Raw genomic sequence first — 19455 nt, 5'->3', positions numbered from 1 at the left:
AAGTCAATTAGGAACTCGGTGAAAACGAGCTCCGACTGGGAAAAATAGTTTTGAATGGTCATCCAACTCTGAATTCCAAGTCGGAAACTGGCGTCATTCTAGAGCTCCGACTTGAAGATCACCTATGTCATGATTTTACCTCCTTTTTTTCCGGAGTTGCAAGTTGTCTTGAAAGCACCAAGAGTTTGTAGAAACTTACGCTACCATTTGTAAATAAATAAATAAAATGTTAACCTTTATTTAACTTTGCAAGTCAGTTAATTAAGAACAAATTCTTATTTACAATGACGGCCTAACCCGGACGAGCCTGGGCAATTGTTCGCCGCCCTATGGGACTCCCAATCACGGCCGGTTGTGATACAGCCAGGATTCGAACTAGGTTCTGTAGTGTCACCTCTAGCACTGAGATGCAGTGCCTTAGACCGCTGCACCACTCTGGAGCCCAATAAAGGCCTCTAGTGGCGAAAAAAAATGTAGCATGTGCAGCAGGGCCGTTGAGGGCTTCCACCATGCTTCTGCCATTTTAAAGTAGTCAACTGGGTGGGGATTCCTATGGGTTGCAGCCTCAATGGCGCTGCCCATGCTGTCACAGATGCTATAATGGCACAGATATAAAGACGAGTCTGCTGCTACTCTGTTTATTTTCTATCCTGATTGCCTAGACACTTTTACCCCTCCCACATGCAGATGTAATGTTAATTACCTCAACTACATCGTACCCCTTGACATTGACTCTGTACTGGTACTCCTATATAGCCTCATTATTATTTTCTTGTGTTCATATTTCCTTTTTTTGGGCAAATATTTTGTTTGTTTTTAACTCCGCATTGTTGGGAAAGTGCTCATAAGTAAGCCGTTCACTGTAAAGACTACACCTGTTATATTCGATACATGTGACAAATAGAGGACTCAAATCCGATGCTATCTACATCTATGGTGCCTACGCACTAGTCTCTGCAGTGCCCCGCAACAACGCACGAGGGCGCGCTGCAAAAGCCGCTCGAGACTAGGGTGAAAGTTGAAAGGTGACTAATGTTGTCAAAACTTCAACCAAAGATTTGTATAACTACCCCAAGATAGACAACAACGTGTCGTTTCCAATGGGAGCAAATTAATCACAGTGGGCTAACAAGCAAGGAGGTGGGCAGAACCAAGCACGAGCTAGCGAGATCCTATTTGCGTGTCCTGGCAGGTATTTACATATATCCGTTATGGAACGCCTACTATCTGAAGTGCGCGTGCGCATTAATTTCCCCTTCTAAACAAAGCAATTTTTAAAAAACTTTGCCAAAGGGTAAAGTCTACAAAACTTAGTATGAGTCGATTTTTGGAAACAGAAAACTGTACTGAGATTAAATGTTTCATCGATGAGAAAATTTGCAGAATGTTAGCCAAAATCAATCTCGCGCCATCTTCTCCATTGGCTTCCTTTCATCACCATATTTGGTAGTGAGTAGAAACGCCAACGGGATGCTTCACATTTATACATCCGGTGAGATATCTGGCTTTACCGCAATTCTTGTAAACATGGCGGAGACTGAACACCATTCAGGTAGCTGATTTCATCGTTTAATGCTGAATTTTCTGGAATATTAAAATGAATGCAATGGTTTCTCATAAGAAAGAAGTAGAAGGAGATTCCCCATGTGGAACAATGCTGCTCGTAACTTTTCGTGAGCCAATGAATGGGTCCTGGTTAGCAATGTAGCTAGCTAGACTATTTGTTCGTGGTTAAGTAGCTATCTAATTCGAGGCGCTAGCTAGTAGTGAGCAAATTACAGAACCTTATATCTATTGCATGATGTAGATGATAGCTAGCTAAATTAATTTTGTACAATCAGCATGAGTTAATTAATGGCTAATGACTATGTTACACTAGCAATGCAATTTGCTAACCTAGCAAGAAGCTATTGGTAGAATGTGCTAATGCACTGCCACTAGCCATTTGGGCATGAAGTCAATGGACGGAAAAAGGCAATATTGTCCCCGCCTCGATGTCAGGCTGTGTCATAGTTTATACAGTGCACACTGACATTAGTTAGACTATATCAATGTGTTCATGTGCTGCTCAGTAATGACTGTTTTCATAATTTATAAAACGGGTGGGTCTAATGCTGATTGGTTAAAACCGCATTCCAGCCGGTGTCTATTCCACAAATTACCACCGGAGACAGTGGACTGCACAGTGAAATGGAACATATTAAATAGACATTAACGTCAGATTTAGCAGGTGGTCATTCGAGGAATAGTCACCGGCAGGAATGCGGTTTTAACCAATCGGCATTCAAGATTAGAACCACCCGTTGTATAATTGAGTGATAATGCCCGCGAAGCCAGTCTTTGGAGGATATATTGTCATGGGTGTTGTTTGGCCCGACGCATCTAGGGTTGCTACCCAAGCCGGCTGGTCTATCAGTTCGGTTGCTAGAGACGCTACCTAGTCTCTATGGATTCGACGTTCTAAATGTTCTATTGTCATACTGCTTGGCATCGTTCTTATCCCTTGCTTGATAGCTAGCCAACTACGGCTAAATTACAAGTCAAGTCAAAAAAATGCACCCAGAATAACAACAAAGTATTTGCATTTGTTGAAGCTGTTTTCTGGTGACACTTATTTGGATACATCATAACAATGAGCTAATGAGGCGAGATTTCACATGGCATAGCAAATGTGCTCACTCGTCAGGACACGGTTGTTCAGAGGAGCTAGCCAACAACACCGCTAATACAATTAGGGCACCCGACTGACGTAGCGCAGCCGTTGACCCTGGTACAGACCCTGGTTCGATTCCAGGCTATATCACAACCGGCCGTGATTGGGAGTCCCATAGGGCGGTGCACAGTCGTTAGGGGTTGGCTGGGGTAGGCCATCATTATAAATAATTAGTTCTTAACTGACTTGCCTAGTTAAATAAATAAATCACTCAAACTGAAGCTGGAAAGTCTGCAAAATATCTGCACTTAATTTCGTTGTACCTTTTTTCAATTGACATTTCTTTGTATATATCCATAGAAATTATGCCAGGTGATTCAGGATTTCCACTCGCTGAGACACTGCCTGTCTGTCTTGTCCCAACTCCCGACACATTCATTACAATGGGACTGCTGGAGATCTAATTTGAATGTTGAAACAAAGTTGCAAATGTCAGAGACAGACAGCAAGGTTCATACAAATCTCTGCTGTTGAAAACCTAATGATAGTCTAAAAGAAATGTGAGATAATGTCTAGATGCTTTTTATAGTGGAGATCAGGTTTATAAATTGCCTGGCTGGGCTGATGATCCAGCGGATTGCACAGTCAGATGGAACAGAGTAAATAGGAATTTTAACGTGTATATTTAGCTGGTGGTAATTTGTGGAATAGACACCGGGTGGAATGGGGTTTAAACCAATCAGGATTAGACCCACCTGTTGTATATAGATGATTGCTAGCTACTTTCATTTTGTACAATCCGCATGAGACAATTAATGGCAAATGACACATGTTACAAATGTTACATTAACTACGTAACTTTTAATAGTTAGCTAGCTATTGATATAATGTGCTAATAGCCATTTGGGCATGAAGTGAATGGATGGAAAAAGGCAATATTGTCCCCGCCTTTCCCTTTCGGTGTCAGTCTGTGTCATACATGATGCCATAGCTTTATACAGGGCACACTGACATTAGTTAGACTATATCAATGTTTTCATGTGCTGCTCGGTGATGACGAAAACAAATCTGTATGGATGGCGTGCCAATGCTTGATGAGTATCCCATATATGGGTTGCATGGTGCAGGTGTGAGTCACTGTAGACCTTAAGTCCTTGAAATCATTTTTTGGGTGTATTTGGTTGCAACTGGAAAACTCCCCTGCACTCGACGATGTTAGATTGTTTCTTTTGCCCGGTCACTTTACTGAGTGGACCAAAGACAGGTGAAAAAACAAGCTTGTTTTGCCTTAAGTTAGAAACCCAGAACATGAAATCATTCAAAGTGCGTGTGTATTGTGTGTGATGTATTTTTGTGTGTGGTTATTCTTAAACGTTTATTTATTCCAGAGGGATTACTCAAACAGAATTTGTTGGGGAGGGCTGAAGCGGACAGTATTGTATTATGTCTCAGAATCAGGCCTCGAACACAGTGCAGCATTAGAAGTAGTAGCAGAAGTTGCTCCTACAGAAACAGGGTCAGAGTTTGGATATGGTAATCTGACTGTTTGGTTAAAGGGATAGTGCAAGATTTTGGCAATTAAGCTACTTTTCTACTTACCCAGAGTCGGGTGAACCCATGGATACCATTTTTATGTCTCTGCGTGGAGTTTGAAGGAAGTTGACGGTAATTTCGCAAGCCATTGCTAATTAGTGCAATGACTGGAACAGCTAGCATGCAACTCAAGCTATTGGGACACAGCTGACATGCCATGACTCAATTCCCCTTCTACTCTTCAGGCTCCTCCCCCGAAGATGACACACCACCGATCCCTGTCTGTCAGAACTTCATGGTGCCCAAAAAGGAGATCAGCATGTTTCCTGATATGGGGAAGTGGAAACGTTCCCAGGTACGCCACCTATGATAGGTTTAGAAATGAATCTATTGCCCAGAGGGTTTAGACACCCACTACATGGAAATGGAAAAACTCCAGGGGCCTGTTCATTAGGCACAAAATGGAAGTAAATTGACTTAAATGGGGAGGGACTACTGGGATGAACTCTTTAGTTTTCCATTGTAAAAGCTTTTTAAAAGTATTCTGTTGCGTAGTCTAATGAACACAACCCAGGTACTCGGCATGCCTCAACCCAGATAGTCATGTTCAAGTAGATTAGTCTTTATTATCCCAACCGAATATACAAAAGGTATATGAAACCTGTTATGACAGCATTGGAGAACTACAAGAGTCAGGTCCTCCATTCAGAGTACTAACCATATCTCTCTACCCTTCCCTCTTCCTCAAAGGCGTATGCTGATTACATGGGATTCATTCTGACGCTGAACGAGGGAGTGAAGGGGAAGAAACTTACATGTGAATACAAAGTGTCTGAGGTATGTAAGCACCCTTTCTAACACTAGTAACTCGTGATGTAGTGACATATCTTCAGATGGAAACCAGGTTTATTACACATTGTTCATTTAAAGCCCCCATGCAGTCTGTTTAAATCATCACTGTGTCTAAATCATGGTGTTTATTAAGTGAAAATAACTGTTCTATAAACTATTTTTGTATATACAGTGCCTTTGAAAAGTATTCAGACCCCTTGATTTTCTACATTTTGTTACATTAGCCTTATTCTACAATTGAAGGAATAGTTTTTTTTTTCTCTTTGTCAATTTACACACTACCTCATTTTTATTTATTTTTTATTTAACCAGGTAGACAAGTTGAGAACAAGTTCTCATTTACAATTGCGACCTGGCCAAGATAAAGCAAAGCAGTTCGACACATACAACAACACAGAGTTACACATGGAGTAAAACAAACATACAGTCAATAATACAGTAGAAAAATAAGTCTAAATACAATGTGAGCAAATGAGGTGAGATAAGGGAGGTAAAGGCAAAAAAAGGCCATGGTGGCAAAGTAAATACAATATAGCAAGTAAAACACTGGAATGGTAGATTTGCAGTGGAAGAATGTGCGAAGTAGAAATAGAAATAATGGTGTGCAAAGGAGCAAAATAAATAATTACAGTAGGGGAAGGGGTAGTTGTTTGGGCTAAATTATAGATGGGCTATGTGCAGTGATCTGTCAGCTGCTCTGACAGCTGGTGCTTAAAGCTAGTGAGGGAGATAAGTGTTTCCAGTTTTCATAAGTCCAAAGCAAAAACAAGGGACATTTTTTGGGCGGATAATTTATAGAAGAAAAAAAAATCTGAAATCACATTTACATAAGTATTCAGATCCTGTACTCAGTACCTTGATGAAGCACCTTCGGCAGTGATTTCAGCCTTGATTTTTCTTGGGTATGACGCTACAAGTTTGGCACACCTGTATTTGGGGAGTTTGTCCGATTTTTTTTTTTTTCTCTGCAGATCCTCTCAAGCTCTGTCAGGTTGGATGGGGAGCGTTGCTGCACAGCTATTTTCAGGTTTCTCCAGAGATGTTTGATCATGTTTAAGTCCGGGCTCTGGCTGGGCCTCTCAAGCACATTCAGAGACTTGTCCCGAAGACAGCCAAGACAATGCAGGACTGTGTGCTTAGGGTCATTGTCCTGTTGGAAGGTGAACTGTCACCCTTGTCTGAGGTCCTGAGCACTCTGGAGCAGGTTTTCATCAACGATCTCTGTACTTCGCTCCTTTCAATGGCTGTATATTTTAAATATTTTGTTTCCCCTTTACCCTCCTTTAGCCATTTAAAATGCTCAATCTGATCGTGTGGGCGTGTTGATACAAATTTAAATATATTTACATACACGGCCCAGATTGGCAGATGGGATCGTCTAGACACTAAGGGAAGGGAAAGGGGGATACCTAGTCAGTTGCAAAACTGAACGCATTCAACCGAAATGTGACTTCCGTATTTAACCCAACACCTCTGAATCAGAGAGGTGCGAGGGGCTGCCTTAATCGACGTCCATGTCATGTGTGCCCAGGGAGCAGTTGTTGTTGGAGGTTAACTGCCTTGCTCAAGGACAGAACGGCACATTTTACGACCTTGTCAGCTCAGGGATTCATTCAGCGACCTTTTGGTTTAATGGCACAACGCTCTTAACCGCTAGGATGCCTGCTACCCTGTTTTCTAGAGCTTACCCCTACAAAGTAGGAAGATGCATATGAAAATAAAAGATGACTGCTCGTTGGTCAGACTATTCAGATCAGAATGTGATGTTATGCTGTCGGTCAAAAACTCCATCACACCCGAACAGGCTGTAATTCCATCCCACCTGAATAGGCTGTAATTCCATCCCACCTGAACAGGCTGTAATTCCATCCCACCCGAACAGGCTGTAATTCCATCCCACCCGAACAGGCTGTAATTCCATCCCACCCGAACAGGCTGTAATTCCATCCCACCCGAACAGGCTGTAATTCCATCCCACCCGAACAGGCTGTAATTCCATCCCACCCGAACAGGCTGTAATTCCATCCCACCCGAACAGGCTGTAATTCCATCCCACCTGAACAGGCTGTAATTCCATGTGTAAAAAATACATGTAAATCCATTTATATTGTATTCTTGCCTTTCTTAGCATCACATACACGGACTACTACTGTCCCTCCTTTTCATGAATTATGGAGTAGTTTGGGAGGTGAAGTGGGAGGGCCATCTACGGCCATAGCGAAGCTGACTTGTCAGTCAGTGTGAAAGATGGGCAAATCCCCCCTCCATAATGGGTCTCAGGAGGCAACCTTTCTTTCCATCATCAGGAAGACCGAGAGGGACACAGGGAGAATGGGGTCATATCAAGCGACAATGCCTTGTGCTGTTGTTGGTACACAAACAAGAAGTACTCACCCCCTTTGTGTTCTTTTCACATTTATTTCCCTTAGAGCCTTGAGAAGTAACAATTGATGGCAAATGTATGAATTAATTTGAAATAAAAACATAACTTGATGATATTGAAGTATACCGCCTACCCGAGTCAATACATGGTGGAAGCACCTTAGGCAACAATTACAATTACAGTTTTGAGTCTTTTTGTATAGGTCTTCACTAACTTTGCATGTCACCTGAATAATAATGAACTATCCTTCTTGGCAAAATTGCTGAAGTGCTAATAAGAATCAAATGTATCCAAATAACAGTTAAATATGTTAGCAGGGTTTTTGTGAATGTTTCAGTGTGTCTGTTCTCATTTCAGACCATAGAGAAGCTTCTGGTTCTGTTGGGGACTCTGGACCGCTGGATAGATGAGACCCCTCCTGAAGACCAGCCCTCTCGCTTCGGCAACAAGGCCTACAGGACTTGGTACGCCAAGCTCGACCAGGTAACACTCACACACACAAAAGGTTTCTACTATTCACAAGTGTTTTAATAAAATTGTTTGTGTGTGAGGTTTTGTTGTGATATGCAGTCGCTCTGAGTTTCTGCTAAATGACACATGTAAAAAATGGTGTGTGTAGGAAGCAGAGGGCCTGGTTGCAGCAGTCATCCCAGAAGACAAGGCAGCTGCGGCTCCAGAGATAGCTGTGTATTTGAAGGAGGCGGTGGGCAACTCCACCAGGATAGACTATGGAACAGGTAACACCCAGACAGACACGTCCCTAATGTGTGTGTGTGTGTCCCTGTTTCACATGCCCACTAGAGGGCACTGTTGAATCACAAATCCCGTTCTTTCCCTCTTCAGAACGCTGTCCTTTACAAATATATTCTGCCTTTGACTTTGGTATTGCCCACTACAACTCTATTCGTAACAATAGGACATACTTCTATTCATCACATCTGCGTGTGTGACTATCCATGAATGACACCGGTTGTTGTTGTCAGGTCACGAGGCTGCCTTTGCCATCTTCCTCTGCTGTCTCTGCAAGATCGGAGCTCTCAGGGTAGATGACCAGTTGGCCATCATTTTCAAGGTGTTTGACAGGTGAGACAGGCACTGTTTTATGTGTGCACAATCTGTAAATGATTGTATGTGCCTCGTATGGACTATAAATGAAACTACAACTTTCTTTTTAAAACCCCACCAGGTATCTGGTGGTCATGCGCAAGCTTCAGAAAACCTACAGAATGGAGCCTGCTGGCAGCCAGGGGGTCTGGGGGTTGGATGATTTCCAATTTCTACCTTTCATATGGGGCAGCTCCCAGTTTGTAGGTAAGAGGCCTACTCCACTAGCCCAGGCAAAGCCTACTTCACCCATGCACAGCGGAAGTATTTTAAAATATGTGTCATGCATAAGGGCTATACTGCTGTGTGCCAAGGGAAAGAGTGACACCAAGTGGTCGGTGTGTCTAATTACAGTTTTTTTCTTTTTGTCCTCTGCTTCCTCCTCCCTTTGTCCCAGACCACCCCACGTTGGAGCCCAAGCACTTTGTCGATGAAAAAGTTGTCAACGAGAATCACCACGACTACATGTTCCTGGAGTGTATCAAATTCATTAATGAGGTGAGAGGGACATTTAGGCAGAAGGAAAAACAGAAAATGGGTGTTCCGCAGGGTTCAGTGTCCATGCCACCACAGTTCAGTTCATACACACAATGAATTGTGTGTGATGCGGGTTGTGAATTTATATTTTCTCCCTATTGCATTCTATGGGGATTTCTAATGTGTTAATTGAATCACTGAATTGATTTGAGTTGACTGAATTTTGGTTCACAAAACTCTGATCATCATTTTGTGAGACAGAGGAATTGGACTTATGTAATTTTACAAATCTTTTTTTCAATACATTTTAGTCATTTAGCAGAGCGACTTACAGTTAATGCATTCATCTTAAGGTAGCTAGGTACGACAACCACATCTCAGTCATAGTGACTAAAGCAGCTATAAGCAAATTCAGTGTTAAAGTAAGGACTGATTTGTGTAAGCCATTCCACCGACAAGACACACACACACACACACACAGTACCCCATATCCATCTTTAGAAGAGGGTGTGTTGGGTGGTGGCAGAGAGAGGGGAATGTGATTTTGAGACTGTGGCAGAAAAGGAGGGGAAGGGAGGAGGTGTTGCTATGTCCTGTTCCTTCCCCCAAACGGCAAAAAGCTGCTGCAGCTGCGGGGGGCCTCCCTCTTCCTCTCCTGATCTCTTTCTCTCACTTTTTCTTCTCAATTCAATTCAAAGGGCTTTATTGGACCGTAAACATATGTTTACATTGTCAAAGCAAGTGAAATAGATAATAAACAATACAAAATGAACAGTAAACATTAAACTCACAACATTTTCAAAGGACTAGAGACATTTCAAATGTCATATTATGCATATATACAGTGTTGTAACAATATGTAAGTAGTTAAAGTACAAAAGGGAAAATAAATAAACATAAATATGGGTTGTATTTACAATTGTGTTTGTTCTTCACTGGTTGCCCTTTTCTTGTGGCAACAGGTCACACATCTTGCTGCTGTGATTGCACACTGTGGTATTTCACCCAGTAGATATGGGAGTTTATCAAAATTGGGTTTGTTTTCTAATTCCTTTTTGGGTCTGTGTAATCTGAGGGAAATATGTGTCGCTAATATGGTCATACATTTGGTAGGATGTTAGGAAGTACAGCTCAGTTTCTACCTCATTTTGTGGGCAGTGTGCACATAGCCTGTCTTCTCTTGAGAGCCATGTCTGTTTTCGGCTGCCTTTCTCAATAGCAAGGCTATGCTCACTGAGTCAGTACATAGTCCAAGCTTTCCTTAAGTTTGGGTCAGTCATAGTGGTCAGGTATTCTGCCACAGTGTACTCTCTGTTTAGGGCCAAAGAGCAAACTAGAATGCTATATCTTTAAAAAATAAATTATTTCCAATGTGTCAAGTAATTATCTTTTTGTTTGGTTGGGTCTAATTGTGATGCTGTCCTGGGGGTGTGTTTGTGAACAGAGCCCCAGGACCAGCTTGCTTAGGGGACTCTTCCCTAGGTTAATCTCTCTGTGGGCGATGGTTTTGTTAAGGAACGTTTGGGAATTGCTTCCTTTTAGGTGGTTGTTGAAGTTAACACAGCTTTTCTGGATTTGGATAATTAGCGGATATCGGCCTAATTCTACTCTGCATGCATTATTTGGTGTTTTACTTTGTACACTGAGGATGTTTTTGCAGAATTCTTCATGCAGAGTCTCAATTTAGTGTTTGTCCTGTTTTGTGAATTCTTGGTTGGTGAGCAGACACCAGACCTCACAACCATAAAGGGCAATGGGTTCTATAACTGATTCAAGTATTTTTAGCCAGATCCTAATTGGTATGTTGAATTTTATGTCCTTTTCATGGCATAGAAGGCCCTTCTTGCCTTGTCTCTCAGATCGTTCACAGCCTTGTGGAAGTTACCTGTGGTGCTGATGTTTAGGCCGAGGTATGTATAGTTTTTTGTGTGGTCTAGGTCAACGGTGTCTAGATGCAAACAGTAGACATTTGACTTCAGATTCTAGTAGGGTGAGGCCAGGTGCTGCAGACTTCTAGTGCCCTCGCCAATTCGTTTATATATATGTTGAAGAGGGTGGGGCTCAAGTTGCATCCCTTCTCACCCCATGGTTCTGTGGAAAGAAATCTGTGTGTTTATTGCCAATTTTTAGCTGCACACTCGTTGTTTGTGAACATTGATTTTATAATGTCGTATGTTTTTTTTCCCAATACCACTTTCCATCAATTTGTATAGCAGACCCTCATGCCAAATTGAGTCACATGCTTTTTTGAAATCAACAAAGCATGAGAAGACTTTGCCTTTGGTTTGTCGTATGGTAATTTGTTAAAAAGCCAATTTGACATTTGCTCAGTACATTGTTTTCACTGAGAAAATGTACGAGTCTGCTGTTAATGATAGTTCCGAGGATTTTCCCAAGGTTGCTGTATATCTAGTTATTGGGGTCAAATTTGTCTCCACTTTTGTGGATTGGGGTGATCACTCCAAATATTGGGTAAAATGCCAGAGCTGAGGAGGATGTTTTAAGTTTAGCCAATTGGGATTTGTGGTCTGTATATTTGATCATTTCATTGAGGATACCATCAACACCACAAGCCTTTTTGGGTTGGAGGGATGTATTATGTCCTTTTTAATTCATTCAATGTAATTGGATAATGCAGTGGGTTCTGGTAGTCTTTAATAGCTGAGTCTAAGATGTATAATTGATCATGTATATGTTTTTGTTCTTTGTTATAGCAACAAAAAGATTGGGGAAGTGGTTTATCTGTACATCTCCATTTTGGATAGATAACTGTGGTTAGATTATATGGGTTCTTCAATTACATTGAGCTGACGTGCTGTTCCTTCTTTTTCCGTAGTGTATTTCTGTATTGTTTTAGTGTTACACCATAGTGAAGAAGTAGACTTAGGTTTTCTAGGTCTCTGTTTTTGGTTGGATAGGCTTTTTTACTGTGAAGTTTACACTTTCACTATTACACTGAAATGTTTTGTCCAGGAAGTTGTCTCAGTTGGTTGGTAGGTCTTCATCTATAGCATTTCTTAATATTGTGTCGTTTGACACCTCATGATTGAGTATTGCTCCGTTCAAGTAGACTGAACGCTCTCTGAGACTCTGGGTACACAGTACTACTGCCAAGGGATGAGCTGTAGGTGTACCTACCATAGGAGTCTTACAGACCCAGGGTGCGACAGATCTGCAGGAGTTTTTGTTGGTGGTTTTGTCTTGGAGGGCATATTTGGGAGGGAATACAGTCACCTCCAGATAAGTGTTTGTCCCCCTGGTGGGGGGGGGGCAGGGGGGTTTATATATGCAGGTTTCTTTTGTGTATGCATGTGTGCCTTTTTAAGCACATTTCTCTCTCCCTCCCCTGTTTGTGTGTGTGTTGTATGGTCTCTCAGACAAACTGTTGTTCTGCTTGCATATTTTCTCTCTCTCACGTGCGAATGCTCACATGCTGACACAAATGTGCATATATGTACACAGTCTCAGCCTCTCTGGGAGGTTGTGTGTAGTGTACAAAACTCACTAGAGTCATTTCCTTCCCCACATGCTGTTGTGAATCACTCCTTCCTTCAGGGTACCCTCACTAGACCCCACCCCCGTCCCTCTCTGGTGGAGGCCCGGGGGAAGCCAGGGGCTAGGGTTGGGTTCCTGCCCCGGTCACAAGCCGTCCTCTGGGTTTTGGTGGGGGGGAGGTGCTGTGGAGGGAGACTGTGTCCCAAACACTACCACTACATTCATTCATTCATTCAGAGCCCCTATTGCTCTCTTTGTCTCTGTCTTTCTTTCTTCCCTTGGGGTAAATATAAGGGCACACACACAGAAAGAAAAAAGAAATGCACTCTCCTCACTGGCACCCCAAAAAGTATGAGATGGACAGTGGAACAACTGTTGACCTGTCTGTCATTATGTCTTGTAATGTCTTAGGCTTATATATTCCTTACTGGCTGGTTAGCTAATGGATGAATTAAACATATATTTCACGCTCTCCTCCTTTCTCTTTCTCTCTCTTCCCCCTCCCCCTCTCTCTTTCTATATTACCCCCCCCCACACACACACACACACTCTCTCTCCCCTCCCCTCCCCTCCCCCAGATGAAAACTGGTCCGTTTGCTGAGCATTCCAATCAGCTGTGGAACATCAGTGCTGTCCCCACCTGGTCCAAAGTCAACCAGGGCCTGATCCGAATGTACAAGGCAGAGGTAAGAGGAGACACACCCCACAGAGTGAGAACAATCTAAATCTACACTTAAAAGTGTATGATGAACCTTGACAGTGGGTCCCCCTAAAATAAAAGGTAAACGATAAAGAAAATGGGTCCCATAACATTAACAGTTAAATTGCACTTGGTTTCTAACACGTTTTGAAGATGTATATATTTTAGTTAACACAGTATCCTATGACAACCAAGATATAAACAGTGGAGTCACAAGTCAGTCAGGTTACAAGGTAGTTGTACTTATCCCATTAAGATATTTGAGTCATACTCTCCCAAATCAAGGGGTAAATGTCATTAGTTGAAATCAGACTTTGCTTTTGAAAGGTGAATTTTGTCACCTGGATTTCCCCAGTGGCAGTTTGAGGTATTACAGACTAGGGATTCAATTTCATGTCAGGGGTCATGAAAGTAGTTTAATCATTAATGTTTACAGAATTTCACTCAAACAGAAGTGTAGTCCTCCCAAGTGGAACAGAATAAAGAGACTTATAAATAAATCGTATTTATTAATATTCAAATATAACTTAAGACATAACGCTATCTTGAAGTGTGATTATAAATGTAAATGTGTTCTGAAGAGTGAGTAGGCTAATGATTCTATTGATAAGTTAGAGGCAGGAAAGGGTTAAACAAGAGAGGAACTGAGAGAGCGGAACAGTGTCAGTATGTGTGTGAGAGTATCGCTGGCCCCACCCCCTTCTCCTGCCTGAGCCCACATCCTGTGTTTTCAAGAGTGGGCCTGCTAGTCTTCCCAGAGCTGAGGGGCCAAGCTGTCTGCTAACACCCACCCACCCATCCCCCCCATCCTTCCCAGGCTCGCATTCCACTCTCCCTCCCCCGGCCCCACATAGGGAATCAGCTCTGTCTCTCTCCCTCTTTTCTCTGGTTCTCTCTACCGCTGCCCTGCCTCTAGCCTGCTGCTTGCTTCCCTCCTCAGCCCTTTCGCAATTTCTCAACTTCTGCTAGGGCACAACAACAAAATATGCAACTCTCAGACAAGACGTTCTGTTCAAATGTTTATCCTGACCCTGGTGGACTTCTTTTGGGGTGTTAATTTACAGACGTTATAAAGTCAATTGACAAAGACTGAACAAATGTGGATTGAAGAAGTACTTACCTTTTTTAGAGACCTCTGATACTTGATACCAGTGTAGCATGTCACGGTGGCTGTTGTATGAACCATAAATCAACTAAAAAAGTTATTATTGGGAATTGTTATGCTATTACCATGTAATGTGTTTGAGTATTGAAGTGGATAGGTAGTGCTGAGTGATTAGGTTGTTTTAGTACAAAAAAATAACAGTACATTTTTTTTTTTTTTACTGCTCATCACTTAACCATTTATTTATTCACATTACTTAATCAAATATTTCAGTTGTATATATTACATTTTGTTTGATGGCTTTTATTTCATTCCAACTCAGGGTGGCAGGGTAGCCCAGTAGTTAGAGCGTTAGACTAGTAACTGAAAGGTTGCAAGTTCAAATCCCTGAGCTGACAAGGTACAAATCTGTTGTTCTGCCCCTGAACAGGCAGTTAACTCACTGTTCTGAAAAGCGTGTAGGCTAATTGAAAATAAGAACTTGCGTAGTTAAATAAAGGTAAGATAAAATAAAAATATAATCTTTATTAAATATGTTTTTTTTTAACCTTTATTTAATTAGACCTATACTGTCTGACAAAATCACTGTTTTAGTAGTTCTTCAAAGTAAATAAGGCATACTTTTATGAATTCTGAATACTAACTATCAATCACTTAGATCATGCATTTTCAGGTAGAGATACATCGGGAAGCAACTGCTCTCTATCCCTCTTGATCCTCTGCCTCTGCCCCATACAGACTGAACAAGTAGGCACGCAATGGATTATGGTCATTGTAGTTAGTTTAGCACAGAAAACATGGTAATTATGTTTAATATTGGGCTTTTGGAAACTACAACTCCCTACTACATTGCACAGTTCGGTCTTGATTTATTGCTAGAGAAACTGCAGTGAGAAAATGAGCATGGAGCTCACAGAAAAAAACGAAATGGAATTCTAATTATTGAACCCACTTCAGTCAATTACTTGTTTAAAAAACAGTTAATCGGTGAGCACTAATACTAGGTAAATACTGTAAAATAAAGTGTTACCCAAGGTTGCGCAATAATAATTTTGATAATAATAATTTAGCATTTTCTGTGGATTCACATAGTTCAGTGGCTCAAAGTAATAAACAATCAGTCATTTCCAATGGACGGCGGCACAAGGAGACATTGAATCATTTCACTCTTGGTGGCTAGAGATGTAGTGTATAAAAAAAAAAAAAAGTCACACTATGTTCTCAACATTTTAATGGTAAACAAACACTTCGGCACACTGCATTCTTCAGGGCTGCAAATGATCAGCGACGCAACATTGCGTCAGAGGAGAGAAGCTCTCGCTAGCAAACTTTGACACAATGCTTGATAGACTAGTTTTAGACCAGTTTTACAGGCTGTTCCGAAGATACAACCACAGAGATTTTGGCAATGTGGTACTACCAAGTAGTAAGCAGAAGCAATGTTAGTCATCTGTTCGAGGTCAAGGTGTTTCTTTATTTATATATTATTTATTTTAACTAGGGACTAGTGGTCAATTTGGAATTGGGCAACTCAATCACCCCAACAGTCTATCACCTTTAGGAGTGTGAACTACCTGCCAGGTGAAAGCAGTCTCCATTTAATTGTTTTCAATGGTGATCACACGATTGTAGAAACAGGCATGGATTTGAAAAATGACTGTACTCAAAAACTCCCATTTTATTTTTCAAAGTTTCATATGCCAGCGATCTGAGTGTGAAGTTAGCTGGTTCGCTGCCGCACAACGTCACGCCCACTAGCGTTTCTTCTCCACAATGAGCCTGGATTAGTTTTCCTACCTGATGCCTTGTAGAATGCGAACACATTCTGACCCTTCTAATTGGCCCCAGATTCCAATGGGTTGTGCCAGAGCCATCATTGGTTTGATACTCTGATTGGTTAGAGACGATCCAATGATAAATTTGTTTCGTACAACAGCCCTGATTTTGAGACGTCCATGGAGAGTATAAATACCAATGTCTTGTCGGGTCTGGAAGTGGCTAGCTAGCCACACGAAAGGCAAATACAACTCTCAATGGTTAGACGAATGTAAATGTGACCAAATTGTCACAGCCAGAGGTAACTGAGCCAGGACTGGCAGCTGTGGATGAGATGAAAGATGACCTGATAAGGGTTAATGGTAGCTGTCCTGTGGTAGCTCCAGTCTCTGAAGCATTTATGCAAATGATCAGCGATGCAAATTTGCGATAACAATCAATGATTGGAAGCTCTTGCAAGCAAGCTTTGACACCTTGCTGGATAACAAATCCACCAACTTGCTTTTTTAGAGGCTGTTTGGAAGAAACACCCATGAGTGGAGATTTGTGCTTTATTTCAGGACATAGACCACCTTATGTGAATTGCACGAAGTTGCTTGCTCTAGACAAGTCCATAGTTTGGCTTTGGTTGGTGTGTATGGATGATGCTAAACCAAGTTTGCACTAGATGAAGTAAAGCAGTGTCAAGTTGTACCATTTCTGTTCTTCATCACTGGTCTTCTATTCGCTTTATGTATTTCTCACAGGGTAAACAAATATCTCAAATGTCTCATCTCTGATACCTAATCTCTTTCTTTCCTGTCTCCATCTTTCTTTTTAACCCCCCCCCATTTCTCTTTCTTCCTTATCTTTCTCTCTCTTTGACCATCTTCTTTTTATCTCTCTTCATCCTTGTAAATTCCCTCCCTTCTCTCTTTCTCCTTGTCTACTCCTAGTGCTTGGAGAAGTTCCCTGTTATTCAGCACTTCAAGTTTGGCAGTCTCATCTCCATCCAGCCTGTGAAGCCCTGACGGCCATCCAAAGAAACCATGTGTGTGACGGAGAGACCAAACTCCCAACATCCCTTGAGGATGAACGCCCGATCCTCACCCAAGAAAGATCCCCAAATTCATCCCTAATATTAGCACAGACACCAACCCCAAAATCTGTCTCTTTCGAGAACAAATACCCTCCCCAAATTGCCAATGACGGCACCATGATCATCAGTGACTCAATTCGGTTTTGTTTTGTTGTCTTTCTGTCCCCCTGAAGATTGAAGCGTTTTTGTGTGTATGTGTGTCTCTGTGTGTGTAAGCGTGTTATGGAAAGCTGTCAGTCATTCTCAATGCAATACTGAGAGTGTGTGCACCTTTATTAGTGTGTCTATTTATTTCTATAAATGTACGAATGCTGACCAGGGTTGTGTTCATTAGGCACCAAATGGAAGAAAATGGACTGAAAGAGGGGACTAACTGAACCTGTCCAATAAGTAACACATTTTTTGTTTTCTGTTGCGTAATATTTTGGAACGTTTTCCATTGTGTGCTCTAATGAACATGCCCCTGGTGTAGCAGGGATAGGTTAGCCTTGTTGGATAAACATTGCCGAGAAAAGAGCTTGGCTTTACTGTGAGTGGCCTGATGTGTGTAGCTCCTACCCCATACTCGACACTTGAGTCCTTGAGACAGAGCTGTTTGTTTTTTTTACAACTGGTTGTGATATAAATGTGTTTCTCTGATTATTTGAGATATTCTAAATTCTTTAGCAGTTCTGATTTTTGTTTTGAGTGTCCACTGATGTTTTGGCCAACTGTTTTCAGTTTTGTTGCATAATGTGTCTGTCATTATTGCCTGTATGATCATCTAAGTTGTAAGTCATATTATAATAATTTGTTAATTTTGGTGTTCGGTCATTATTTCGTTGAAGCTGGTGGTTGGTTTTGAAAATGTCAACGTGGTTCTCAAAGAAGTTATTAAAATGAAATAGGGTTAGAAATTAAACATAAAAATGTGAGTATACCCTTTTGACACTATTGTACCAACCAGACCTGTACCGTGCTGGCTTGGTCATCTTTCTTTCACATAGGCCTGGTCTTTTCCAACACTGTTCCAGCATCCATGGTGGATGTGTAACCATGCCAGAGCAGTACAGCTCCTCTCAGCTTGGGTCTGGGTCTGCTCAGTATTGTGAAAAGGGTTATCGGTATACCACTGATGGTACACAATTATCAACCAGACTTTGGTATATTGGGGCTCAGTAGGTCACCAGTAACAACACAGCTACCTTACACGTGTAAAGGGATGAAGAATATGTACATAAAGAGATGAGTGAATGAGTGATGGTACAGAACGGCATAGGCAAGATGCTGTAGATATATCGAGTACAGTATATACATATGAGATGAGTAATGTAGGGTATGTAAACATTATATTAAGTGGCATTGTTTAAAGTGGCTAGTGATACATTTTTTACATGTATGGCAGCAGCCACTCAATGTTAGTGGTGGCTGTTTAACAGTCTGATGGCCTTGAGATAGAAGCTGTTTAACAGTCTGATGGCCTTGAGATAGAAGCTGTTTTTCAGTCTCTCGGTCTCTGCTTTAATGCACCTGTATTGACCTCGCCTTCTGGATGGTAGGGGGGTTGTTGTCCTTGATGATCTTTATGGCCTTCCTGTGACATCTGGTGGTGTAGGTGTGCTGGAGGGCAGGTAGTTTGCCCCCGGTGATGCGTTGTGCAGACCTCACTACCCTCTGGAGAGCCTTACGGTTGTGGGCAGGGGGCAGCTGCCGTACCAGACGGGGATACAGCCCGACAGGATGCTCTCGATTGTGCATCTGTAAAAGTTTGATTGCTTTTGGTGACAAGCCGAATTTCTTCAGCCTCCTGAGGTTGAAGAGGCGCTGCTGCGCCTTCTTCCCCCACGCTGTCTGTGTGGATGGACCAATTCAGTTTGTCCGTGATGTGTACGCCGAGGAACATAATTTTCTACCCTCCACTACTGTCCCGTCGATGTGGATAGGGTGGTGCTCCCTCTGCTGTTTCCTGAAGTCCACGATCATCTCCATGGTTTTGTTGACGTTGAGTGTGAGGTTATTTTCCTGACACCACACTCCGAGGGCCCTCTTCTCCTCCCTGTAGGCCGTCTCGTCGTTGTTGGTAATGAAGCGTTGTTGGTAATCACTGTAGTGTCGTCTGCAAACTTGATGATTGAGTTGGAGGCGTGCGTGGCCACGCAGTCGTGGGTGAACATGGAGTACAGGAAGGGCTCAGAACGCACCCTTGTGGGGCCCAAGTGTTGAGGATCAGCAGGGTGGAGATGTTGTTACCTACCCTCACCACCTGGGGGTGGCCCGTCAGGAAGTCCAGTTGCACAGGGCGGGGTCGAGACCCAGGGTC

General features: G+C 42.2%; 1 protein-coding gene across 1 annotated transcript; it reads left to right on the top strand.

The window, feature by feature from the left end:
- The first annotated feature begins 1451 nt into the window (after positions 1–1451).
- ptpa (protein phosphatase 2 phosphatase activator) lies at positions 1452–17953 on the top strand. The gene is made up of 10 exons (XM_024381596.2): positions 1452–1552; positions 4432–4541; positions 4937–5023; positions 7779–7904; positions 8041–8158; positions 8405–8504; positions 8608–8732; positions 8923–9023; positions 13076–13183; positions 17014–17953. Exons 1-10 carry the CDS (start codon positions 1471–1473, stop codon positions 17086–17088), a joined length of 1032 nt encoding a protein of 343 aa, XP_024237364.1. The 5' UTR covers positions 1452–1470; the 3' UTR covers positions 17089–17953.
- Positions 17954–19455: the final 1502 nt, after the last annotated feature.

The sequence above is a fragment of the Oncorhynchus tshawytscha genome, linkage group LG20 (assembly GCF_018296145.1).
Source record: "Oncorhynchus tshawytscha isolate Ot180627B linkage group LG20, Otsh_v2.0, whole genome shotgun sequence".
Lineage (NCBI taxonomy): Eukaryota > Metazoa > Chordata > Actinopteri > Salmoniformes > Salmonidae > Oncorhynchus > Oncorhynchus tshawytscha.
This window is presented reverse-complemented; position numbering and strand designations above follow the sequence as displayed.

Coding starts and splice junctions, on each gene's coding strand:
- ptpa (XM_024381596.2), top strand. CDS start 1,471: ATGCTTCACATTTATACATCCGGTGAGATATCTGGCTTTACCGCAATT. Junction 8,733..8,922: donor GGGCAGCTCCCAGTTTGTAG/GTAAGAGGCCTA, acceptor CCTTTGTCCCAG/ACCACCCCACGTTGGAGCCC. Junction 9,024..13,075: donor GTATCAAATTCATTAATGAG/GTGAGAGGGACA, acceptor CCCCTCCCCCAG/ATGAAAACTGGTCCGTTTGC.